Raw genomic sequence first — 27,697 nt, 5'->3', positions numbered from 1 at the left:
ATTCACCCCCTCCTCCTCCTCCTCCTCCTCCTCCTCCTCATCCTCCTCCTCCTGCAGACGCACACATCCACAAAGACACACACAGTTTTCTGTCCTCTCCACTTCTCCTTTCACTATTAGTGTTGGAAAGATTAATGTGTTTTCTGGCTGCCAAGGATGTATAGTTGCTTCCACAGGGGAGGATACACACACACACACACAGATAAATCAGCGAGCGCGCACGCACACACACACACACACACACACACACACACACACACACGCTCGCTCTTGTACAGTATAAAAGGTAAACACACTACACGTCTACACACTTGTGCACATGAACCCACATAACAATGCTCCAAGGGCCATCATCATTCCGGAAACAAAACTACATTTTTCCTCCATTTTCAGTATTGACGGCTTGCAGAGGAGGAGGAGGAGTGGAGGTATCGATCAAGGACAAAAGAGGAGAACAGAGAGACACACTCATCATTAAGAGGGCAGAGCAGAAACGGCTGCACACCGAGGGAATGGCCTCAACAATAAGAACAGATATGGTTGCCAGTTACCACACTATTGCATTGTTCCACCGATTCCTACATTTAGAAACGTTGTCTGGGTTTTAAAAAGACCCGGAAAACAGCGGAATCACGAGGCATCTAACACATTATTTGTGACTTTCCAAAAAGCCTGCTTTACAGAGCAATTAGCTAGTTGTTAAGAGGTGTGAGAGGTTTGAACTTCTATTTCAAAATCATCCCAACACTGTTTTCAGATTCAAGGGGTGTATGAATGACACAACAATGTTTAAGACATTTAGCGTGGTGTTACAAAACCGCCATGTCTGTTTTACTGACTTCGTATGAAGTTATTTCTCATTTTTCCTGCGTTTTCCTAGAAAAACCAGCAGAACGTGTCATTTGGCATACGGTCTTTTCAAAATAAACTTCCATCTTTACAGGAAACTCACTTTGGTTTCAGCAACAAAACTACTTGGTTCAGTTAAGGAAAATATTGTTTTTTATGTTAAAATAACCTCGGAAGGGCCGTTACTGAAATAAAACATCATCGTTAACTTCTCGTCTCCTGGCTGAATGATCGCTGTCTTTATGAATAGAGTTAAAATGTTACGCTAACTACAGATATACTGTATGGTTATAAAACAATGAATGTCTCAGTCTTGAATATGTCACTCTATACAAGCATTACGTAAATCATGAAGGTTAAAATCAGTGGCCAGCGGTTTTCTTCAAGGAGGAATAACCTTTAATTTAACATCTTTACTGTAGCGCTATGAGGTTTTATTAGACAGCAGCATTTGTCTGTTCATTAGAGAGTTGCAGGTGTGTGTATTGAGTTGGTCCTCTCTGGTGTTTTGAGGCAACCTGACCTCCAAACATAGATTTATTCTGCTCAGAGCTAAATAAAACAGCTCTCCGCTCGCCTATGGGAACTGTTCAAGTGTCTCGTGGGCGATTCCTGCAGCACAAAGGACTCCAATATGAACATAAACGGAAAATACATCGCTTTACAGTCCGTCACATTAGTTCCTTCTCCTTTTATTTCTCTCTTTCCTCCCTAATTCAAACGCTACACAAGATGAACTGTGCTTCACCTCTATGTTAGTGAGTGTCATATGTGACACATTGCTAGTTACCTGCACAGACAGTTTAAGGTCTGTTAAGTCACACATGTGCGCACACATCTTCACCTATTACCGGCAGTGATGCCTATACGTCTACTAGAGAAGGTATTTGAACACACACACACACACACACACACACACTGCATTCACTGAGTGTTCAGGACTTAATGGGCGCGCCTGCTTGGTCAGCTGAACCTGAAACTGGCACTAAACTATGTTGGACAGAGTGAGAGTGAGAGAGAAGAGGGAAGGCAGAGGGATGGGTGGACCAATAAGGGAGAGGAAAGAAGGGAGATAAGGTGAGAGAAATGAGAAAGAGGTGAGATGCATAACGCTGGATGGACCACACACCAAATGAAACAATGTTCAGATAAAAGGTTAAAAAAAGGGAGACAACAGACAGCGTGGAGTTACTATTATAACATTACATGCTAGAAAATAACTAGTTTATAAGACACGTATTTAGACGTATATGATCGATTTCATTATATGTATTTCAATTATAAGTGTTTTGTTCTCAGAATGGCTGCTTTTGAAGGTTGGGTGAAAAGCAGTCCGGCGTAGAGAGGGAGGAGACGTAACATCCTGTGTGTGAAGCCTGAAGACTGACACCCCGCTGTAAAAAGTTACCTGTTTGTTGCTCCCGGTCTCCCCTGTAGGTGAGGAAGGAGAGGGAAGTAAAAGTACAACAAGTTCAGCTTGTTCGAAAGCCTTGAAACCTTTTACATCTGGCTCTACTCCATAAAAAGGAAAAGATCCAGATGTCTTGTGTATTCTTTTATACATATTTCCCCAAAATATTTCTAAATATTGATTTAGAAAGAGTGCTATAGTTCAACCGGCCTGTATTTTCTCAAAAACCTAATTTGGGAGAATAATATATTACTTGTTTTTTGACATTGTTCAACTTTTTGTTTTTGCTATTTTTTTCTTAATAGTACATTTTATGATGATTTTGATGATTTTTGTGGTTTATGATGTAATATTGACTTCTTATGTGTTGTATTTAAAATAACACTTTTGCCCAATTACTTAACTGAACTTGCCTGCATTCCTAAAAATGTATTACGATATTCTATGTTTTTACCTTTTCTATGTATTTTCTCTAGATGGTAGTTTGTAGGATTTGTTTCCCCAGATGCTTATTGTGATTTATATATATATTTGACTATTTCTTTAATGCTATACTTAATATATGCTTGTTTAACACTGATCTTGACATTTCTAGTTCTTTTTCTAACCCCATGTGGGAGTATCAGGCAGCTCTGCTCTGATTGGACCAACTTGAGAGTAGATTGACTCTCAATCAAGCAGATCATAAATAATCACCTGAGTGATGAATGTGTTTATTTACTTCTTCTTCTGCGTTCTGGTATAGCTGTGATAACACCTGACAAAGATCTCTCAGATCAGAACGCTGCAACATCAAAACTGCTCGGAGATTTTTACACGGTTTTTTTCAAGGTGTTTTAAAAAGGGCCTAAAAATGGAGCAAAGCCCGAGAGCCAGTTCAGGCAGACAAAACTAGCTGCAGTGCTACATTCACAAAGATCTTCCACCACAGACAGTTTATCCGATGCACCTTTTACAATCTAAACTGTCGAGCGCTGCCTCGCTTCCACAGTTGCTGTTGCCTTCAGCTTAGCATTCAAACCCTCGTTCAGTTTAGAACTGCTGAACTGGAAAACTCTCAGACCGATTCATTCAGAAAATGAGGGGATACAAATGGTTATAATTCCTCAAAGTTCCCCTTCCTTTTGTCCCGCTAGCGACAATGATTTAAAGTCCAAGCAGGAGCCGGTTATTGTGGTGTTTCATCTGAGCCGGGTCAACAGGTTCCACCATCATTTTCACGTGTTATAACTTAATATCAAATATAGTTTCCATCTTTATCCTCACACTCAATTAAGTTATTGATAACTGCAAAATGATGAAATTGCTAGTTGAAAATAATAATAATAATAATAAACGGACTTGCTTCAGATCTTTTGTATCGTATGTCTGGAGTATGATTTTCAGTTCCTGCACTCGTATTTCTTTCCCAGAAAAAAAAACAAGCTACAGCTCAGAGCGACAGAGTCGCAGAGGCAAGTAGATACAAAATAAACAGAAAGGGACAACGAGTCACAGTGAAAGAGATGCTCGAAGACCATCAGTGCGTTTGCTGCAGCTGAAGCTGCTGCAGGTGCTTCTCCTCCAGCCACTGAAACAACGTGTGGCCTGGACATTACTTTTCTAATCTCCCCGATGATGAAAAGAACTGAAAATAAAATCATTTTTGTTAAAGCGCAAAACAGAACATGAAGCGGAATGGGTTTGTTTTAGCCTCGTTAGCCTCGACAGGGGTGTGAGTTATTGAGTTAATAACATGTGTTTGTGTGTGCGAGTCGGCGGTCCGTTGTGCGACACACAGCGAGAGCCACAGGTGAATAAAGCCAAAGTCAACCTCAGCAGTGTACGGGCAATTGTCCATGATGAATGCAAATGAGTGTGTGCCTGTGTGTGTGATTCTACCTTATCTCATTCTTTTTCTCAGCCTCATGAAAGCTTGTGTGTTATCTGATAAGCCCTGCAGTGGTGTGTGTGTGTGTGTGTGTGTGTGTGTGTATATGAACTGTGGCTAAATCAGTACTTAGCTGTGTATTTTTCTACCAAACATACATTACGCCCAGATGTCATAAATATCCTTTATCTGCTTCTTTCCCCTTCGTTCCCCTTCCCTCCGTCCATCCATCCATCCTTTCTCCCCCCCCCCCCACCAACCCTCTTTTCGGAGTCATATTAAATCCCTCCAATTGAAGAATAAACACGCCACATTAAAACACAAGATATTAAACTGATTCATTCTTTGCTTTAAATAGCATTATGAAAACAGGAGACCGCCGTTAATCAGCGGTAAGGTGGGAACTGCTTCTCCGCTGGGCGGAGGCGTGCAGATGCTAGTTGCTGCGGGCTCATCAGCTTTACGACGTAACGGCGGTACTTTATGGAGGCAGTGGAAACATCGATTTATGCTGATGACTATGCCTCTGTTCTGTAATGCAGCCATGGCGCACTGTAAAGTTTCCATCACGTTGGGGAATGGAAGACGTGGCCTTTAGCTGCAAAAAAGGAGGGCCATGTACTTTGTGATGAAGTGGCTTTTACTGCTATTTAACGCATGGAGGGTTGTGGTTAACAAGAAGCAGGAGGCGGTATCATAAGCATGTTGCTATACACACCACAAACACATGGATCTTGATACTTCATGTGTGCTCCATCTTTATTTTTAACCCAAAGAAGTGATCGTCAGTTTCATGAAAACAAAGTCATTTGGAATGAATTCTTGGGGTAAAAGGTGCTTTTTGTTTGGCACACTTCAAATAAATTCATTGCAAGGTCACCAGTCTTTTAGTCGAAATCTCAAAAATACGAAATGTGTCTACAGGCAAGCAAACGATTCAACATAAACAAAGAAGAAAGTTACAATTTCCCATGAAAAGTATCAGGAAACTATTCTGAAATGAACCTATGAATAAAGGCTTATCCTAAAAAAATGTGAGTTCTCAGTGAAGGCCAACACATTAGCTTCCAGCTGTGACACATGCAGTTTGTGTAAATGTTCCCATCCCAGACACCTCGCCATGTGAACACTTTCTCCAGTTACAAAAGACTGTCACATGTTTGTTTTTTTTGCCTTCTGTTTGAAGAATGTGATTGTAAGTCTTTAGAAGTACAATAAAAGCTCATCTTTTCCAGCTTTCAGACAGTCAGTATCATTATAAAAGATTAACCGTGCCCTGAAAGCTCGCCATAAGAGCACTTTCTTCAAATAGAGATGATAGAAGAACCTTGATTCAAAAGTACCTATAATTGCGAGTCTTCAGACGACAGAAACCACCTGGAGAGCATTTTAAGTTCATCTTTTATGTATCCTTGGGACTCTTAACACGCCACACGTCCACATGAATTCATAGTGTTGTGATGGATCCTGAAAGTGTCTGTTCTCACGGAGTAACAGTCTTTGTGGTGTGAACACAGACTGCAGCTTCTGAAAGGAAACTGAAGAGGGAAGCTCAGAGGATGGCATCTTCCTCTACACTGCAAGAAGATACAGTATTTACCCAATATGGCAACACAATGTGGTGAGAGAGGACACGAATCATGACTCAGACAGTGGGTGGGCACCGCAGTACAGCATATGTGAGCGTGTATAAACATACATGCTTACATCTCAACCCTCTCTTTACAAATTATGTTTGTATAACAATAATTTGTTCTCCCAATTACGTTCTAGTGGGGAATGTGGTTGGTGCCTAGATTACGTTAACAGATGTTTTTCGTGTGAAGGAAGCACATTTTAGGTTGTAGAGGTGGTCGAGGCGTATGTCGGCCAAACACAACGCAGGACTTTGACACTAAAGACAGACGTATGCATTTGGACAGACAGAAAACTGACAAGCTTCACCGTGGTGCTGGTGTTCAAATAATGATTGAATCATTTTATTTTATATATATATATATCTTTCTTTCTTTCATTCTCTTTGTACGTTGTTTCTTTAGATGTTAATATGCAAATAGTTTGCACTATTCTGTATTGAATTGTTACGTGTTAAGGAAGGAAAGGAGGGAAGTTGCAGAAAAGGCTCCTCACTTTTGCCTTTAATTTGTTGAAAGGAGATAAGTAATGGAAGACGGAATATATGCATTATTTATAAATAAATAACACATTCCACATGCATCAATCCTCCATTAATCACACCACACTGCTTTCCATGCAATCATATCTTCATGCAGACCAAATCACAGTGCGTGTGTGTGTGTGTGTGTGTAGACACAACAGGTGTTGTGTTCCTTGCTCGCTGTCTAAACGTGCCATGAAATAGGGTGATGATGGCTCTATTTGGTTTAACATACTCTGTAGCTCTGCGTAAGCGGGGACAACATAAAATAGCGGGGCAGCATGGAAATGTTCCCTTTCCCTCATTCATTACACAATTATGCTAAGCTGCATGCTTGACTATGAACCAGATGTTGTGTAATTAACCTCGGTGTGAAGATAGCGTTCTGCCCTATTGTCTCTCACCTTCAAGCCTGAAAGGGAAACCGGGCTGAGGCAGAGATAAGGAAAGGTACTCCCGAGGTTTTCGGCGGGCAAGTGAACCGAACTGAACCGAGCCCAGTTCAACCTGGTCAAAAAACGGAGCTAAAACTAATTAAGCATCGTGTGCAGATAGGCTTCCATAGCATTGTCTCTGCAACCTTCAGCACAGACTGTGTGATGAGAGGAAACCTCAAACAGGGAGGAACACGATGTGTTACCAGGTAAGAGGGTAGAGAGGGTTTTACATTAAAAAAAAATCACAATATGTTTTGCAGAATATAAAAACATATCATAACAAATACTGAAAGAGAAACAGTAACTGGTTATTTAAATACAATCATTAAAATGTTATGTATGAAGGTGCATCTTCATCTTAAATGCATCACATTATTATTGAGATCCCCCCAAAGAAATCTGTTCTCATACCATCCAAATTAAAAATAAAATATGATCCGGCTTGACTGACAAAAAGAGGATGTAATTCTATATTTTTTTTAAAGTTCTTTGAAAATCACACTGTTGAAAATGCTAAATTTTGTAAAATTCAGAAAAACTAAATTTGGTAATATTCAAGTCTGCCTGCCTCTGGATGAACTAAAATATTAAATATGGACTGGAGGTCTTTGCTTCCTCTAACAGAGCGACCCATGCACACTTGTTTGCATGTAGTCTGATTAATGAGGGATTCTGACCGGTTGGCAATCTTCTGCAACATCTGTCACTAAGCTCCACTGTGGCTTCAGGGAGGTAATAGTTCACTTCCCATGATGCATTGCTTCCATCAGGATTATTAATGCTTTGATATGAGTTACATCAAGGCAAGGTCAGACAAATGAGTGTGTTCCATTTAGCTGTTTCATGGACCTTGTGTAATGAGATTACTGTCATCTATCACTAAACAACTTCTAACTGTACAATGTTGCAATATATCAACTAAACGAGCAACACGGGAAAAAAACCCCGAAATATGACACATTAGTTGTTTCCTAGGCCGTACAGGTAAAGTGTGATCAGTCATAGAGTAGCAACCTTCAGCAACACGTTGCCTGCATATTTATGCAAACAAGCTAACGACACATACTTAGCCAATCAGGATGAGCCTTTTCAACCAAATGACAACTGCTCTGCGTACGGCAATCACACTCACAACCTAATAAATAGTGAGCAAATCCTCGAGTGGACACAACTTCAACACAACCCTCTTAAGATGGGCTGGTATGGGAATAGTCTGGTAAGCTACTCTCCATCATTTGCAACCTAACTCTTTATATTTACAGCACCTTTCATACAAGCATGCAGCCCAAAGTGTTTCAGATTGGAAAATAAAAAAGAATATTCACCAGGAATGACAAAAACATCAACATTCAACATCTCCCGTAGTTTGCAGGAAACCCTGCTAGTTTTCTCTAAACCCTGCGTGTGTATGTCATCGAGTACCGACATCTCACAACACAGGTGACGCCACCATTACGACAACCGCCTGCCACTCGCCCTCAGGGGAAGGGCACATCTGATATGGTGATGACCCTTTCACTGGAAGTACCACTCGTCATGTTGCAGCATGTGCTCTGTAATCTCTTTGTTAAATAATGCTGATATGAGCAGCGGGGGGGGCCAGCTGCCTCTCTTAGGGCCCACACTGCCTCCTGAGGGGCCCTTCATGGCTGCCAGCATGTTGGAGAATCCCAGAGAGCGCTCTGTTCTCACACAGGACAGCTAAGTGAAAAGTTGGCTGTTGAAACCAGCTGCACGGTCTCACCTCAGCCTTCCACCTTTGCTGACGTCAGAACTTCTCCTTTCGTAATACGGACGTCGCTGACACGAGCGCTGTTTGTCTGCACCTGCTTAGCAAAAGTTTTTTTGCTTGTTTTCTTGCAGAACTCCCCGCCTGAGGATGCCGCCAACATCCCAAAAAGACACTGTGACCCACATGACTTCAATCAATTTACAGATGCCATGGACCGCACATTACATCTCTAAACAGAGTTTAACAGCCGCAGCTCTGTGAAAAAACAAATCCGTACACACACCAGTAAGCTGGTAAGTTGATGGTTCAAACGGTTTCTTTGAGTTTAGTAGGAACCTTTGAGCTGTTTATCAGGCTACAAACCACCTATCTACAACAGAGTGACTGCATGTTGATTGTTTCTGGCTGATTCCATTCACCAGAGGATCTCCACTGCAAAACATGATTTGGTCGGTGACACCGGTGAGTCAGTACTCTCAGATCAGCCTGAGGATTCTGTGTTTGTTTGTGCATGTGTTGAACATAATTTGATTTCCAAAACACTCAGCTGTGGTGTCTGGTCTGTTGCTACTGCAGCCCCCTGTGCTTGTTGGCGACTAATCAGGAAACAATAGTATAGCTGCTGCTATTCTTTCTGAAATCGACAAGAGTCCACGTTGACTTGGCTGTGCACTGCATTGTGGGATGGCTCTGGGCCTCCCAAGCAAACCAAACGATGTCGAACTGAATTCATGAAACTCTGCCATTTTGATGAATCACAACTCTATTCAACTCCAATCACAGCAGACTTCTCTCAGTGGTTTTCAGAGTGATTTCCTTTTCAAGGGAAAGCAAATAGGCCAATTCACATCCATGGTCCGCCCACACAGGTCGTTCAACCCATTTGTTTTGTAAGACATGTTTTTTGATCAACCTCTGCAGGATATTTGGATTAAGATAAGTTGCCATAAATGCAACTTTTCTCAAAAGCAACTTGTTGCACTAGCAGTCTGTTGACTAGAGTCAGCATCCTGTTGTGTACCCACAAAACGCCCACACACTCACCCGCCCACAGCACCAGTCGTGGCAGAGGGTCAAAGGGCAAAAGCAACATTTGCTTAATTGCATGGACGTGTAAATGAGCACACTGTGTTTGTGTCTTTTTTTTTGCCAACCTGTAGCAGCTCCTCTTGGTCACCGCCCACCTCCAGCGCTACATTTACCGAAGCAAAGGGACGGCTGGCCATCTGCTGCCGCTCTCTCATCAGCTGCTATAGAGGGAGACAGAAAAAAGAAAGGATTTTTTTTATCCAACATGTTACTCTGAGAGAAATATTGGACAGAGTAAACAGTTTTTAAATTAGAAATACATTATTATTTAATACAGTTGGCCGCTGACCAGCTCTGCTGCGACCAACTGGAGGTTGACCGGCCTCTTATTAAATGGTAGTTACTGAACAAAGGGAGAGGGTTGCTCAATGTATCCCTTGCACCCATCTGGATGACATATTTTGCCCAGCAACCAAATGGTACATGCCAGCTTTTCTAACCAATATGTACGTGTAATAAAGGAGGAAAGGAAGGTTTTGAAGGACGGATGGAGAAAAGAGAATAGAAGAGCGATGGGGAAGACTGTAAGGAACGGGAGAAAATGTGGCCGCAAAGTAAGAAGAGGGAGAGAAAGCAGGACAGCGGAGAAAGACAAGAGAAAAGGATGAAAGGAGGAGAATGAAGTGATGGGGGGGAAGTGGGGAGCAGAGATCAAAGCAGAATGGTTGATAGAAGAGGAGGAAGGTGAAGAGGAGTAGGGGAAAGGCAGGTGGTGGGGGGGATGGAGGGAGTCAGATGGAAGGAGGGCGGTGCAAACTTCATTAATGAGGAAATGTCAGATGAACAAAGGCAGATGGCGAGGCCTTTATCAGCAGGAGGTCCAAACACCCCGACTGAAAACATAAACACAGAATACAGTACAGAAAAACAAAACAGAAAACCATATCGAGAACATACATACAAGAGGATACTCCCACACAAAAAGGCACATCAACAAAGATAAAACAAAAAGTGAGAATGTTCTGTAACTGATTGCTATAACCGCATGCTCACTGCACCCTCATCTACCCTTCCCTCTCCATCAAAAGCCCTGTTTCCCAGCTCTTTCCACTTCACTACAGACATGTTAATGCGGTTTGGTTTCTACATTTAGCTTGGGGGTGGCCACCTGTTTCACGCAAAACAAACTCATTTCTGTCCGATTACACGCCAAGCTTCTAATCATCAGTATGCTGCTTGTTGTTTGGGCAGAGAATCTGCCTGGTGCAGCCCCCGCCACACACACACACACACACACACACACACACACAGAAGCACACACACACACACGCACACACCTCTGATTGGTTGAACCAGTGCCGAGAAGGCAGAGCAGGAATCTGGGCTGCAGATTGTGACCCTTACAGGAGGGGAAAACTTCGGTTTGTGTATAACCTGAGAGGGTTTTCTGCTAAGATGAAACACATGAGATGAACCTTCGTGTATCTGCGTGGGAAAATCCAGCCGATGCAAAAGTAAGCGTAGGAAGGAAATAATAATAAAAAAAACAATAGACTTCGTCAAGAAGTCGAGGATGCAACTCTAGCACGTTTTAGTTTTATATGTTTCTATTCACTCTGCTATCAATTATCCCACTACGGATAAGCATTAAAATATAAAAAGCATAGATAAAAAGAAGCAGACAAAGGATGTGAGAGAGATTTAAGAAAATACCAAAGTAAATTAATTGGAACAAAGAAAGAAAAAAGCATGAAAAAAAAGAATGAAAAATTACAGAAGAGCCACGACACAAGCAATAGAAACAAGAACACAAAACTGAATAATTAGCATAAGAAAGGAGAGAAAAAGAAGCAAACCATCCCTAAATGTCAATGGCTTCCACACTCCGGTACCTCTACCTAAACTGAAACACCTCCTGTACTTCTGTGTCCTCTCTCCTGTTGCTGAAAAAAAAGGCTGCACATTGACATTAACCAGCTGTCAGGTGTTGTGCTAGTGCTCCGCCGGCTGCTCGCTTGCCAGTGTCAGACTCTTTAAGCATGAGTGAATACCACACCTGTAGCCACATCAGCGCAGTCAGGCGCTCCGGCGGCGGCAAACTGCTCTGCTAGCACGCCGCCGTGCCGGCTAACGTGATGTCTTCTCTTGTTAGCTGTCACCGCTATGCTAACGCTGCCCGGATGACAGTGTGTGCTCGCGAGCGTCGCTGTCAGCTTCCTGCTGATGTCGGCTTAGATTTGAAAGAGCCCAGGTGAGGAGGTGTGGGGAGCGAGCGAGGGTATCTTTGTACTCTTTGTCAGCTTCAGATGAGATAAAGTAGCCCCTTTAAACATCCGTAGATCCTAAGAGGTGCAGCACATTTTGCTTTATTGTCTTTACTGGCTGCTAATAGATTTCTGAACTGATTTTAGTGTAAATCACGAGGAACACAATCAACAGTCCCATTTCTGTGCAAAGGGTTCAGCTTTATTAATCTCTTTAGATTGCGAACTGCTTTGACATTCAAAGTAAAAAGCATTTAAGTCAAATGAACAAACAATATGAACATCATGATGTTCATATTGTTTGTTGAGTTCAGAAAGGTTTTCCGAGCGGCTTCAGTTTTTTGTTGACTAGCATATCTTTTGTAAGCATGTGGCCGTATTCATAACTGCACCTGTGTTCTGTTTGGGTGCATCCACGTGAGATTCTGTGTCATATGAGGTGTTCTCCCAGCTCTTTCTCCCCTGAAGCCACGGCTCCTCTGTTAGTGAGATTAGACTGGTCAAGGTGAGCTGGGTTACATTTGTTTGTGTGTGTGTGTGTGTGTGTGTGTGTTATGGCCTAATAAATCAGTCTAGACATTGGAATTATGTTGGGATATAAAAAGAGGAAGTAATATTCAGCACTGCGTTAAGTTTTAGAGTCTACTGAATATACAAGTGTGTGCGAGTGTGTACTTTTTTTTTTCGGTTCACCACCGTGCATGTGTACATACATACAAAAGCAAATGTTCAATTCAAAACGGACTTGTTGTCTGCGTGCCCGTGCATGCGTTGTGTGTTTAACGCCCCCCTTTGATAAGTCCTTGAGTGGGCAACAAGGACAAGGCAGCGGCCATCTTCTCTGTCTGCCTTTCGTGGCTGTAAATCAGCCATAAAATGGCTAATTAACTCTGCTGTGCTGTAAACAAGCCGCGCCACTCTAGACACCCCCAACTGGATGACAAAAGGAGGGTGGAGTGCAGACAAAGCTATATGTGCCTACTTGTCAATGGGCGAGAGAGAGAGAGCGACGATATTTGGCTCTCCAGTTTCAAGGATTTCAGCCGGATGTCTGAAATTCAAACTAAATCACAAAGTTAACATTTCCTGTGAGTACGCGTCCATATTGGATGTGCCTGTGTTTACCTACAGCCTCGAGGGGGAGCATGACATCCAGACATCCATTCCTGCATCCATCCATCCGCCCAGCCATCTCAGCTGGACGGACAGACGCATAAACAGCCAGGAGAAAAAATGAGAGTGCAGCAACAATGAAGCCAATCACATGGTGAATTATGCTTCGCAGAATGCGGTCAAACCAAAGTAGCACCTGCGAGCACAAATTGCCAGTCCTGTTAGATGAAGCGGAAATATCGCCGTAATGTGCCGTTTGCTTGATTTTGGATGCACTCCTGCACAAATGACTGGTTTCACAACGCGACGAGTGGCTGACTGCTACCGCGGCTGCAATTAAACTCTGCGAGGGCAAGAACGATAGTATCATCACATCTGCAAGCCTGTGAACACATGTCAGTGTGTTTTGTTGCGTTTGTGTGTTGTGGTGGGAGAATAATGCTGCAGCATGCATCCCGTATTCTGTGGCATGGAATTGCTGTAAATATGTGCACGAAAAACCTCTGAATGGACATGAGAGTTTGGACAGTAGGCTGGAACAGCGTTTGTTTTCTCTCGTTTTGGGACCCTTAGTTCAGAGGAATGTTAATGCTACAACATACATGATACGGTATTTTAGACGTAAAGTGTGCTTCCAATTTTGGGGTTAAACCGTGAGGAAGACCTTTTCCTTCAACATGACAGTGCCCCGTGAAGAAAGGCACGTCCATAAAGAAATGTGTTTTGGTGTGGAAGATCATTTACTGGCCTAGACAGAGCCCTGACCTCAACCCCATCCAACACCTTTAAATGAATTGGAAAACAAGAGCTTATCTCCCAAAATCAGTAATGCTCTTGTGGCCAAATGGGAGCAAATCTTAAGCCAGGTTCCAAAATCTTGTGGAATGCCTGAAACCAAAAGTGTGGAGGCTGCAATATCCGCAGATTAATGCCCTGGTTTGGGGATGACATGCTCAGCAATCACAAGTGGATATAGAGTACACATGTCCACATACGTTCACATATTAGCATAAAAAATAAAGTAGACGAAAAAGCAGGATGAGGTAGTCGCACACGAACAAATAAACATAGAAAACACACCCGAGTCAGAGCAGAATGTGCTGATGTGAACCTACTGAACACATTTCTCATCCAACATTACTGCCCCCGTTTCCCCTGTAGATGTAATGCAACATCAGCGTCCATGTTCCTCCAGTCCCTCTGTATCCTAACTAGATGGTTTAATCAATGCCACAGAAGGCTGCAGGTTTAGGTCTGATTAATGTTTTAATCAGAGATACGAGGGAAACAACCATTTCTGGACAGGGGTTATAACTCTTCCGGACTTGTTCCTAAATCCACAGAGAGTCAGAGCTTCACCGTGTTGCACTGTTTGGTTCACAAGATGTGTTAAAGCTAATGTCAGTGTTCAACAATGTCCTAAGATGAGCAGCAATATAAGTTAAATAATCACCATGACGTTGCTACAATGTCAGCCACTGGAAACGGATTTCTTTAAAAGAACTTGTTGAAAACTCTTCAATCCAGAAATCTCTATAGGCTACTGGATTTCTATATCAGTGTCCCATGAAGACTGTAATGTAGTTCCCTCTTAAAAAAGATGTCTAATGAATGAGCCAAAAGTAAATGCAAATATGAGAAGGAACAATTGAAAAGGTGGACCGTGACTGTACATTTTTACGGTTCAGCACCGCCAGAAAAAAAGGCAAAATCTTCTAATGTAAAAGTCAGTCAAGCATTGTGTGTATCCGCAAAATCTGTCTTCTTTTTTTAGTGCCAGTAGGGCAGAACAGAGCTATACATCTGTTAGACAAATTACGCTCTCAGCTTTATGGATCTCAATTTTTGGAAGGAACTTTACAATCACAAAAGTTAGTTATGTTTCCTGGCTAAAGGAGTAAAATACCATACAGTAGCTCTTGTAGCTCTTGTGTCTCTGTAGCTCAACATAACCGGTATAAAAGCCATTAGAGATGCCGCTATTATGCTGCTGACATGCTGCTCAGGCCACATGGTTGGTGTCAAGAAGGTGAACCTCAACATACATGAAGTCCTTTACTTGGGGCACCAACTTGCCACCAACCCAAAAGACGCCAATACACACACACTTTCAAAAAAAGCAATATGAAGAGACCAGATACAAAGGGATACCCACACTATCTTACTCTCAGAGCACAGCACTGGAACACCACGAGGCATCGACACAAACAAGACACACATACACAAACGTATTCATACAACCCTGATTGATACAGATAAGTTTTCAATTATTCCCTTATTATGTGGCTTTTGAAGCTCAGTGCTGTGACTGGAGACAGATAGGATTTGCCTCTCTGCATAAAATATGATATTACGGTATTGAAGAGACAATGAATTAATTCAGGCGCAGCGTCCACAGAGACACCGCTGGTTTGATCCAGTGCTTTACAAAGGACACACACGGGTGCTCTGGTGGATTTACATCATAAAAACACTGGGAACAGATGCCAAATGTGTCTTTTGGATGTGTGCAGACATTCAGGTGTGAGCACAGACAGACTGACTAACACTGAGAATCACACACAGACACGTAGCTGCCTCTGTTATGCGATAACAAATCTCATTTCCTGCATGTTTGCCAAGTTTCCAGCGACATTTGTCTCCTGGCTGAATGTGGCGAGTGGGATCCGAGCAGAGTAAACAAGGTCACAGATATTCTCGTCTGATAGGATCTGCCACACCACACCAGCATCCAACACGCCGTTCCAAGTTAGTGGACAAAGCACTTGATATTCTTGTTCAGTGGTGGCTGCAAGACATTTGGAGAGTGGTTTTACAAAACCGGTACCACCAAAAATCTGTCTGTAGTCATGTTTAGTGACTCACAGCAGTTCAGTTGAGACCCCATGTCCCCTCTAAGGCCCTAAGCCCAATGCCCTATGCGCCGTAACTGACGTCACCTGGTAAATGCTTGAGTGTGAAAGGCTGCAAGGGCTTGGAATGGTTTAAATACAAATGGCACAATGCGGCGACATATCACGTTACCTTGCTGACACTGTAACATGTTATGTACAATTGTGGAGTTTTATCTTTATGTTTTTTTTACTGCCTGATTTGAACATTTTCCAGGATCTTGCCTTACGAGACAAGAGGCAAAATGCATACCTCTGATTTCCTGTTTTTTATGAGCCATCTTAAATTATTAATGACAGGCTTAACACCTTTGTGCCACGCCTCCTGGCTTCCCCTTTGGTTTAACGTCACAAGGCTGTGAATTGTGGGTAATTCCCTCAGGCAAAGTCATCACGGAGGGCTCAAAATGTCTGGGAAAGAGCCATCAAGCACTTGACGATTCTACAGCGGGACAGCCCCGAGTTAGCAGGAACGTGCCTGAACATGGACATTAGGACCGGGTCATCATTAGAAAAGAAGAATGACTCGATAGGCAAACTACTCCTACAGCACGATCCACGTCTCTGCCATCCAGTGTCTTCACTTTGTTCCAAACAACCAATACATTGCTTAATACAACGGAGCTTTGTAGCTTGGTGAGGGTGTAAAAAGGATGTGCAAAAGAGAGGAATCAAAATGACTATAGATGCCACAGCTCCAGCACATTCCACTGTTGATTTTCATCATAGTTCCCTCTCAACGACTGGCTAAGATACTTTTATTGGAAACCATTGGCTTCCATTTGTTTGTGTACAGTATGAAAACTAATTAAGAGACTCTTTGAATTTCCTTTAATCACATTGTATATCAAGTCTGCATTAAAGTTGTTCACATTAACATTATGTGACAATGCAGTTCAGTGCAGGTGGTTTGAAATACCTACACTGCATGAACTCATAACAATAATGGAAACAACAATTAATGAAGACTTGGTGTTCACTGTGATGGATTACATCATTTGAGTTTGTAGAGAACGGTTTGGAAATGATTGGAACACCAACAACCCTTCTGAAATAGGTCTTCGCAAAACAATCAGTGATTGTAGAGGTGCTTATGTGCTGCAGGACTTTATGAGAGCTGGATTATCAGGGTTACGACGAGGGGAGAAAGACACACAAAGACACTCAAAATGTCAAGGGTGTGTCTTTAACTTGTCCGATACGGAACCTGGCTCTAAAACCGTCCCTTAAGCAGCTACAACAGATGGAGGCAGGAGGTTACGACTACCGATCGAGTGAACGGGACAACCTGATCGCAGCAGAACGTCTTCGACACACACCCTGGCATGGTGGTAGAATAAATCCCCATTTGATTTGGAGAGCTAATTAGAGAGGGCCAGAGAGACACAGCGAGACAAAAAAGGCTTATAGATTGTGTGGCTTGTAGCTGTTACTCCGAACAAGGCAGACACACTCTTGTGATATGACCAATAAGTCCCGTTCACAGCTAACCGCCTGGCAATTACTGCTAGCAGTTCGACTGGCGAGAGAAAGGGAGGGAGAAAAGACAAACACAGAGAGAAACATTCCCCGTCAAATACAACAAAAATAGGCCGAATCACTTTGGTTTGTGAGAGAGAAAACTGTGAAATGCTAATACATGTACAGTTTGGTAGCCTGAACATTGTTAAAAGTGATTCTGAACTTCTGAGGCAGACAGCTCTCTTTGCACCACTGCCAGAAAAAAAAAATATTGTTTTCTACCATATCTGCTGCAGTAGAATCACAGCACTGAATTATAATACAACTGCAAATTTAGAAACATTGACCAAATGGCACGTTTCTCACATGCTGTTTGTTCTATGCCAATGCTGAGACTATGAAATGTAGCACCTTTAATCAGTTTACCTGTAAATGATGATATGAAGAGTAACAATATTTCCCTTAGTGTTTATTTTTCACGTGTTTCTCAATACAACACTCACATGTTGAGAGGAGGAATGCCTAACGTGACCAATAACTCTTCCAATGTACACACGGCACAGTATTAAGATGGACTTCAATTTAAAATATCTGAATCCTTTAAGCTTGTCACAGCTAATAAAAAGCAAAGTTTGACACCAATGTTCCCAAAACAACTGTGCAAATGGAGGTGAATTGATCTAAATTTGAATAATTGATGTGAATTGGCCAGACTAAATATTCATGATATAGAGATTAGGTGTCTAAAGGCTTTACTGCAGCGTTAAACCACGAGGAAATATAGGCTGTTGAAATTACTCATTTTCTCTGTCTATTCCTTAAATGTAAAGATCGCAGTGTTAAGCAGTGTGGTGACCTGGTCCACTAAATCACCACCCGCTAACAGAGAGAGGGAGACAGACATAAAGAGAGAGAGAAAGAGAGAAACGAGAGAGAGAGAGAGACAGAGAAAGCTGGAAGCGGAGAAAAGTGGGCCGTTTTCAAGGGTCATCCATTATATGCTATCACATTAGCCCTCATCATTGGCCCGCTCCGACAGCCATCATCTATTCCCATTCTCCACAGGCCAACACACACAGACGCACACAAAAAAAGGAAAGAGCGCTGAGGATAACTAGGCTGTGTGTGTGTTTGTATCCTCGACTCATCTATCTCTCCATCCCGTTTCTTCAGATGGCTGATAAAAGTCCAGCAGCTGGAGTTAATCTGCTGTCCCTGGCACATCTAACTCTCAAGTTACACTCACAAGGTTCACACGTGCAAACAGAACCGCGTGTGTGTGTGTGTGTGTGTGTGTGTGTGTGTGTGTGTGTTCGCTACACATTGTATTCTGCTGGTTCCCATGAAGAACACAGCAGTGCTTTTATATAAAACATGTTTTTTAGATGTTTGCCTTTTATTTGATAGTAAAAAAAGAAATGGATGATATGAAACAGATGTCCTTCACCAGAATATGTTGTGTGTAAATATATATATATATATATATATATATATATATATATATGATATGTATATCAGCCTTCTGCATGCAGCTACACATTGTGCAATAAGATTGACAGTTCTTGCGTTCATTCTGACATCGCACAAAAAACTTTGACCTATTTCCAAACGCTGTGATGCACTCACAACAAAAAGACTCACAACACAAAGAAAAAACACTTCAGAAATACCTTGAAACCACTTTTACTGTAGGTCCGTATGGCCGGTCTGTTGTGAGCTCTCAGTGTCAAATTGAACAATGCAGAATGAGTTATGTAAATAAGTTTCAGCTAAATTCTACTTTTTGGGGTCAGAGTTTAATTTTTTTAAGCCTTGTGAGACACATTTTTGATTTGCTGTTGTATACATAGAATTAGTTGCCCTGGTTGTATGACAAAGTTTGTAATCATTCAATAATGATGTAATATAGCGGTGAAGAAAGATGTATTTTTGCATACAAGTATGAACTTTTTTGTGAGAACGTGTGTGTAGGTGTGTGTGTGTGTTTATAAATGTGTCTGCCAGAGGGGAACACTGTAGGTGGTTCTGATTATCGCCTTGACAGCCTGATTTACAAGATTTAAACAACCGTACATCCTTGTGACCACAGTCTCACACAGACACACACATGGAGAAACACACACACCTGCACAACCACACACACACACACACACATTCCACAATGAGCACACTGGTCTGAAACACTGCCAGGCCCCAATCACACACACTGTCCTTCTCTCTTATTGTTGTCTCTCTCTCTCTCTCTCTCTCTCTCTCTCTCTCTCGCTCTCTCTCTCTCACAAACACTCACAAACAAATACACACTCCATCTCTCTGACACACACACACACACACACACAGTCCCTTGGTTTCCCTGGGAACGCTGTTTATCCCGTCCATTTAGTCCATTTAGCCGTGTGTCCCATTAGCACCAACCTCCCATCTGTCTACCGGGCCCCCAGAGGGGCTCCAGTGTGTGAGTCTGATTACACAAGTGTGAGTAACTGCACTGGTGTTTATGAAGATGGCAAATGTTGTGTGTGAGTGTGAGTGTGTGCGCTTTATGTTACCTTCTGATCGCCGCCCCTCCCCTCCACAAACTAATCAAATATCAGATTAACGTTCATCAATCCCCACCTGCACCAGCGACGGCGTGCATAATCATTATGTCTGACCTCTCTGGTTGGCTGGCTGGCAACCTTCCTATCCACCAATTACACCCCGCAGCAGACAGGCCAGCTGACTGCCACTTCCTTCCCCGTGTCCAATTAGATCGCGTCGACAAAGCGACACAGGTCGGCCGAGGCTCTGGACCCCGAGGTGGAGGAAAACGGCTCTGATTGGGTGGTAGTGAGCCGTCAACCGCACAGGCAAACCTTTCCTTAATGAGATCATTACATCTTTATAATGCAGTAATGTGAGGAGATGTGTAATCATTCGGGGCCTAACTCGTTGTCGAATGTGATTTTATTCACTTTGAAACAACTTCATGGCTCTTGAGAGGGAAACAGGTCGACAGAGTGAACTCAGCGGAGGTTTCTGTAAGTGATGTGGCTTTAATTTGTCCGATGGAATGATTCTGGCTTCTGGGTACAAATGGCTGATTGAAATGTGCGGTGACCAACAATGTAAACATCTGCTGTTAAGAACACGCTCCACATTTCAGATGACCATTGATCATGATCATTGTGTCATCATGGCAAACTGTGGTCCTGGAGACCCCGACTGTAGCGAGAAACTACCACAGCACCTGTTTTTAGTATTTCCACAGGTGTTAATACGTCCGTCTGTCAGTGGACAGATTTTGTCAGGCAATAGCATCACAACAGTGCAAGATGCAGTCACGAGTCTTTACAGGTGTGTAGTTGAGGTCAAAATGAAGGTTGAGTTTGAACATGGGTGAGGATGTGGCAAGGGCGCCAGAAGTGAGGTTTCAATTTAACTTTGGAACTAGGGCAACAATTAGACTTGTTTTAAACTTGCTTTATCTATTTATTTTACATTCATACTGCATTTGTATTCTTCAGACTATAGTCATACGTCTCATATTCTGAGGTCTCTTATTTGGTTTTATGCCAAGTCGTCCGAGCAGATATCCATCATTAAACATAAAAGAGGATTCAAACTTTTATTTTTGTTAACTTGCTGTATTGCACCTTTAATGGTGCAGCGTACACCTGCTCCCACCGGTTAAACATATTTTGGTTTAATTTGTGTACTGAACATACAGAGAACACAACCAGTATATTTCCTCTAACTCATCCGGCTTGTTTCCTAACAAAGCCAGAGTACACCTTCAACAATTACAAGTGGCCCGATGGGGAGTCACTGCGGGCAAAGCACAGGACCTTCACATCATGACATTTAATAAAAAATATATATATATATATATATTCTGGTGTTCGCTCATTGGAGTTTTTGTTAATCATGCATCATCAAATCTCTTCATCTCTTTCCTCACCTTCTGTCCTTCACTCTTGTTTCATTTATCCTTGCCTCCTTCCTCCTCTCTCTGTGCCAGTGAAACCCGGGTGTAGCGCTGCAGAGCTCGGCACTGCTCAACAAGGCCCCATCTCATTAACAATGGCCTCAGCTCGCCAATATACACAACTCATCAACAGAGTGTGCATTTGTGTGTCTGTGTGTGTGTGTGTGTGTGTGCGAGTGAACTAACACCGTGTTTGTGCGTGACAGGGGAGTCAGCAACTTTAGCGCCAAGCCCTGCAGGCCTCATCTCGAGATCTTTTTAACAAGGAGCCGCTCGATCAATCTCTGATCGATAACTATCTGGAGCCCGCCAACATAAAAAGGTGTGTGCGTGCGTGCGCCACGCTGACTAATTCAGACATCTAGGCATAGCGCTGATCCTGTTGGGCCTCGGTTCAGTGCAGTGTGCCAGCTGTGGAAATGAAAAACCAGCGGCGTCTTTGGCTGAGCTATCGCCGTCCAGGAGGGGAAAGCTGGCAGAGAGGGAGAAGTCAATAATATTGGGATAAACAAATATTCTGAGACAGAGAGAGGTAGAAAGATAGTGTGAGCGAAAGAGAGAGAGAGAGAGAGAGAGAGAGAGAGAGAGAGAGAGAGAAGAGGGGAATTCAAGAGCAGAGTGAAGGAAGCCAACGGTTTTGCCAATAAACAAGCCAGCACAGCACTATTGCAGATTGCCATAGAGCTTAAGTATACAGGATAGAGGCATTAGAGAGTCGGCCCCATCAGAGCAATGCAACAAGAGCTGATCATGCATCTGTGTAGGTGTGTGTGCATACAAGAATGTGTTGAAAAAGAGTGTGTTTGCAACAGAGAGAGAGCGACTAAGTTCATGTGCATTCACATTTAAACTCAATAAGCTGGTCTGAGTGGTTCAGTCTTAAATGGTTTCTCTATTATTCATTTGACTCGTCCGTAGACGTGTCAATCAGTCAACAAATTACACACTATATGGATAAAGTCTGGTTTCCAGTGGACTCCAAATATGTTGGCTGGGACTGAGGTCAAAAACAAATATAATCATGGACCAGTCACTGTCATGTCAACCCTTGAGCCTTTCCACTGAAACACAATACCGTCCAAAATATAATGTTAAGCTTAAGTATTAAGATTCCGTTTAATTTGAAGGTAAAAACAGCTCCAGACCAAAACACAGGGGTGTCCACATACTTTTGGCAATGTGGTGTATTGATCAACATCCTGATCCTGATGTGGAAGGATGTATTTCATCCCTCAAATTTCTAGACATATTATACAAATAAATAAGACTAAATAAGAAAGTAAAAGAAAGTAATATAAACCACAAATAAGAAAATATATTATGAGATACAGATAGCAACATTCATGAAATAAAAAACAAAGGTTTAATGTCATAAAGCTCACATATCATTTCTGAGCTGTCTTCCACGATGTCCTCATCCTTTGTATTACGTCTTGTTCTCGTTTTTATATCGTTATCATCACCGTTTGCATTATTTGTTTGTTTACTTGTTTGTCTTTTGTAACTTGACAGCGTTATTAATGAGAATCCCTCCAGGTGAAATAAAGCTTGATGATGAGATGAAAGCATCTGAATGAACGCCTGCACATCAGTTGTCCTCGTGTAATCCCTTTATGTTCAGTTCATTTCAGCCGTGTATGTTCGTGTGCGTGTATGTTCGTGTGCGTGTATGTTCGTGTGTATGTGTGTGTGTGCGTGCGTGTGTGCGTATCTGCAGCAGTGTGCGATGTGTGTATTGTAAGTTGTTGCCCTGCAGCTTTGAGTAGCGGCTCATTATCTGAGCTGATTCCCATCTTCCGTCCCTCAGGGCTGTTACAATCACAAAATCATTGATTCGCTCCGCTCCCCAAAACAATGGATGGTGGATAAATCCTTGATGGAATAGATTTCCAACCTGCCTGCTTTAGCCGCTCATAAAACTTAGTTAATGTCTGTGTCAAACCAGAGGTGTTTGTTCACTTTCTTTCAAATCTCTTGATCTCGGTCTTAAAGACACAGTACAGTGCTTCCTGGTGTGATAGAATCTCAATATAAACTCCAGATCCATGATTCTTCCCAGGTCTCCACGTTAGTGATTCTCATAGGTAGAGCTTTCTGTATCTGTGTCTGTGCGTTTGGATTTGACTGAGTTATGAAGAAGTGGAGAAAACTGTGTCAATGGAATGCTACAATCTCGTCCTTTTTACTGTAAAATAATCAAGATTCTGTGTAAAACACATCTACGCAATGTTAAAAAGAACTGCGCGTGTTAAAGCGTATTGACACTTTTATGCCTTTTTTTCCATGGCAAGATTTTCCAATAACCGGGAGGTCACTGGGTTTACTCTCAGTGCAGGATGTGTTTCACTGCATTGAGTGTGAAGAGTCCCACAATGACTGTGAGACTGTGAGATGCTGAAAAAAGCTACATGAAAAGACAGGAAATAGCTTCTGAGCACAGAGGACAGAGAAGGCACGCATGATTCAGAGCAGCGTCTAAAAAGGTAAAGTACCACAGTGAAAGCTACTGGAACAAAGCTTTCCTCCTGTGTGAAAGCCTTCGACTGTGTGTGTGTGTGTGTGTGTGTGTGTGTGTGTGTGTGTGTGTGTGTGTGTGTGTGTGTGTGTGTGTGTGTGTGTGTGTGTGTGTGTGTGTGTGTGTGTGTGTGTGTGTGTGTGTGTGTGTGTGTGTGTGTGTGTGTGTGTGCACTGCTTACTAGTCCACAAGTCAAATAGAGGTAAGGGCTCTCAGACTGGATGTTGCGAGCCAAAGTAGCTGGCAGAGTGAAGAAAAACAGTGAGAGAGCAGATGATGGATTCCTGCTGCGATAACACAACGCTACTCCACATCACACAGAGTTCAAACAGAGAGAATCTTCGAAGTTGCTCTTGAAAGAGGGAAAGAAGAGGAGCGGGGAGGAGGAGAAAGGAATAGCACCAGAGCCAAACTTCTGTATCTGCCGCTGTGGAAACGGGCTGACGAGAGAGGTGTTTGATGGGGGGGGAGGAGAGGAGAGGAGAAGGGGGGGGGGGGGGGGAGGAGAGGAAGGGAGGCAGCCAGGAGATGGAGATGGAGATAGAGATACGTACGCTGTCTGAACCGCGGGTAAACAGAGACACATAGGGGACAAAGTGTTGCGTGAAGACAAAACACTGTTGCTGGAAGGCTGAGAGAGAAAGTGGAGAGCGTGGAAAGAGGAGGAGAAGGAGGAAGTTAAAGCGGAGTGATTACCTCGATTTCATTCCAACTTTATTTTCTGTTAAGTTGTGGCCCTTTAGGCGATATCCTATTACAATGGTTCGTATGATATCTTACAAAAGTTACTCATTTATTTTTTGTGTTTTCCAAAGAACGTCCAGCAACACGTGTCAAAGGTGCTTACAATCCTTTCAAAATAAACTCGGTGTCTGTTTTAGTCTTTAAGGATAATATACCAAACCATGTTGTGGCATATCTACAAATTACAGCGCATTCTTCTTCGTAGGTATCGCTACGAATGCTGGATGAGACCAGCCTGTGTATTTACCCAACCAGCAAAGACGCAGTTTTACTTCAGAGTTTCCTTCTGAATTGTCATCAGCCAAGTAATATAAATATGCTTATTTTCTATTTCTAAAGAGCTCTGAAGATGAGTCAAACAGATTGTTATGAGCACACAATAACACACTGGCCCTTTAAAACATGTCTATAGAGTAGAAAGAGAGAAAAGAGAAAAGCAGATCTATGTGCCGAGGAAAGAAATAAAAACCCATATTTTGTGCTGCATAGCGACTTTTCAGCACTTTTGTTCCAATCCATTAATAAACACAGCACTAATGCACTTCCATTCATCTTACTCAAAGCCTGGTGTTAACTAATATCAAGCCCATTGTTGGAACCCCCTCCTCTACACCTCACCATTCCAGCATGAAAAATAGCCCATTTTCTCACATGGTGCCATTTTCTGTTTTGATCAAAGACTTTTATTTTGACAGCTCAAAGGAGCCCATTTCATTAAGAAAGAAACTGACCTTTTTATATATATATATATATATATATATATATATATATATATGTATATATATATGTGTGTTTATTTATTATTATTTTCTTGAAATCATTTCCAGTGACAGCACTCTTCAGAAAAACCAAAGCATTGGTTCTTTGCTCAAACACCTGAATGATCTACAGGATAAGAATGTTTTCCTGACAGGAAACCTCGTGTGGCCGAGCGAATAATAACTGTTCTCTCTTAGTGCAGTAAAACCTCGATGTTGGGAGGTCAGGCAGGAAGGTTGGATGTTCTACATGAGAACACGGATTTGTCCGGGATCGGTAAACAAGTAGTTTTGATTCCCTAAACTAAAGCAAACCTTTACCACAGAGGTTGAAAATGATGCGTGGGCTGGTTTGGAGTATTTTGTTGTGACGGTACTGTATCAGGACCATGTGCTGTATTTGCATTCCACCTCACATGAGCTAAATTACATCCAAAATGTCCTCTGTTTAACCAAATGTCTCAATCTGTACATTTCGTCTGGTTAAGTAGTGAAGCGGAAGAGACAATCAGCTCTTTTTTCATGTCTGCCTCCCATGGAGAAGTTGACCCGGGAGGAGCAGCTGCCCTTGATTGAAAAAAAAATTAAAGAACAAGTATCCCCCGTGATTGGGTAATTGACTGATGAGGAGCAGTTGTCCTTCCGCATGATTGGGCAATTGACTCAGGAAGAGGACTTGCTCTTGGAATTTGATTGGCCCAGGAGGAGGGGGTCCTCTTGAGAAGCCGCCGAGTGTCACTCCAGACAGACAAGAGCGGATGTCAGCTCTCTACTCGGCTGCAATCACCTTCCTCCCTCTCTGTGTGACTCTCTGTCACATGCGCACGCAGGCAAACGTGCACGTACAATGCAACGTCTCAACCCCTGAATGTACTGAATGACGGGACCACCACAGTGAAGCAACAAGGCCTCGTACCAAAATGACAAACAATGTCATTTGTCAGGGTCTTCTTTAACGATTGATGTGAGGAATGACCCACAACGGTTTTCTGATCGGCCTCCATTTGGTTAAAGATGGAGAAAACAATGTTGTATATGTTAACAATTGATCAAATGGCAGTAAGTACTGTATGTAAGAGGTATCACTTGCAGAAACAAACCCAGAAAGAACAATAAACCAACTCTGAAGTTCTTCAGCACCTTTAACCAGACAAAAGACAAAGTTAGCAACTAGCTAGTGAAAAAGTAGGGCTGTTACACCTCTTCTCCCTCGTCTTCCTGTGTTACACCTCTTCTCCCTCTTCTTCCCGTGTTACACCTCTTCTCCCTCGTCTTCCTGTGTTACACCTCTTCTCCCTCGTCTTCCTGTGTTACACCTCTTCTCCCTCGTCTTCCTGTGTTACACCTCTACTCCCTTGTCTTCCTGTGTTACACCTCTTCTCCCTCGTCTTCCTGTGTTACACCTCTTCTCCCTCTTCTTCCTGTGTTACACCTCTTCTCCCTCGTCTTCCTGTGTTACACCTCTTCTCCCTCGTCTTCCTGTGTTACACCTCTACTCCCTTGTCTTCCCGTGTTACACCTCTTCTCCCTCGTCTTCCTGTGTTACACCTCTGCTCCCTCGTCTTCCTGTGTTACACCTCTGCTCCCTCATCTTCCTGTGTTACACCTCTTCTCCCTCGTCTTCCCGTGTTACACCTCTTCTCCCTCGTCTTCCTGTGTTACACCTCTTCTCCCTCGTCTTCTTGTGTTACACCTCTACTCCCTCGTCTTCTTGTGTTACACCTCTGGCAAAGCATTTAACTTGTGATGAACTCCTCTCACTGACCCGTCTTTACCAACCCGTAGGCACTTAGAATAAGTAGACAAATAGATCCTTCCAGAACATCCTGACCAGACACGATACGGGCCGGTCCCTCCCCTCAAACACCTCCGCCAGTGTTTACGACCTGTCCGCTCTGTCTGGAGGGGGAGGGGATTGGATCTGCAGCATGTCCGTCACAGCTCGCCACCCACCGTAGCCCATTACAAGACAGATAATGGAGCACGGGTCACGGACCACGCCTCTTCAGTCTCGCCGCGCCACGCCTAGTGAGCCGTTTCACAAAGAAACGGCGGAAAGGAACCACGCAGTCACAAGTCTCTAGTCCACACATGTACAGTCGCCACACACACACACACGGTCCAGTGCTCACAACCTAGAGCTCCTTCAGTCAATAGCTGGCAGGGCGGAGTGGTGACCATGGTGGAGTCACTGAGCTCGGAGGAGATGTGATGTGATGAGGTCACAGAGCTGGGTGCTCCGGTGTTGTGGAACCGGGTGACCAGTGACTGTCCGTATATATGAACCGTTATTATGTTTAATAGACGAGGCTCCTGAAGGAATTTGTCTAGATTTACTTTTTTAATCTTGACGACGGCAACATTTGAACAAGCCATTCCCTCTCAGTGTAATGTCAACAGACAACACATATTACTCAAAGGGCCTCATTCAAAATGCATGTACACAGATATGAGTTTATTTTGTATTTCCATAGTTTGTAGGTTTAAAAAAAAAAAAA

The 27,697-nt window shown here is 42.8% G+C and overlaps 1 protein-coding gene across 1 annotated transcript in view; it reads right to left on the bottom strand.

Annotated features, from left to right (window-relative positions):
• Positions 1-27,697, bottom strand: part of atrnl1a (attractin-like 1a) — a gene marked incomplete at both ends in the record, with an annotated part of 208,612 nt that overhangs the window by 26,003 nt on the left and 154,912 nt on the right. Inside the window, one exon of the mRNA XM_079168380.1 lies at positions 9,612-9,707. Coding sequence (XP_079024506.1) covers positions 9,612-9,707 — 96 coding nt within the window. The remainder of the gene's footprint in view (positions 1-9,611; positions 9,708-27,697) is intronic.

This window comes from Pholis gunnellus (assembly GCF_910591455.1).
Source record: "Pholis gunnellus genome assembly, chromosome: 11".
In the NCBI taxonomy this organism is placed as follows: Eukaryota; Metazoa; Chordata; class Actinopteri; order Perciformes; family Pholidae; genus Pholis; species Pholis gunnellus.
Note: the sequence above shows the minus strand (reverse complement) of the source record. Positions and strands in the feature narration are given on the sequence as shown.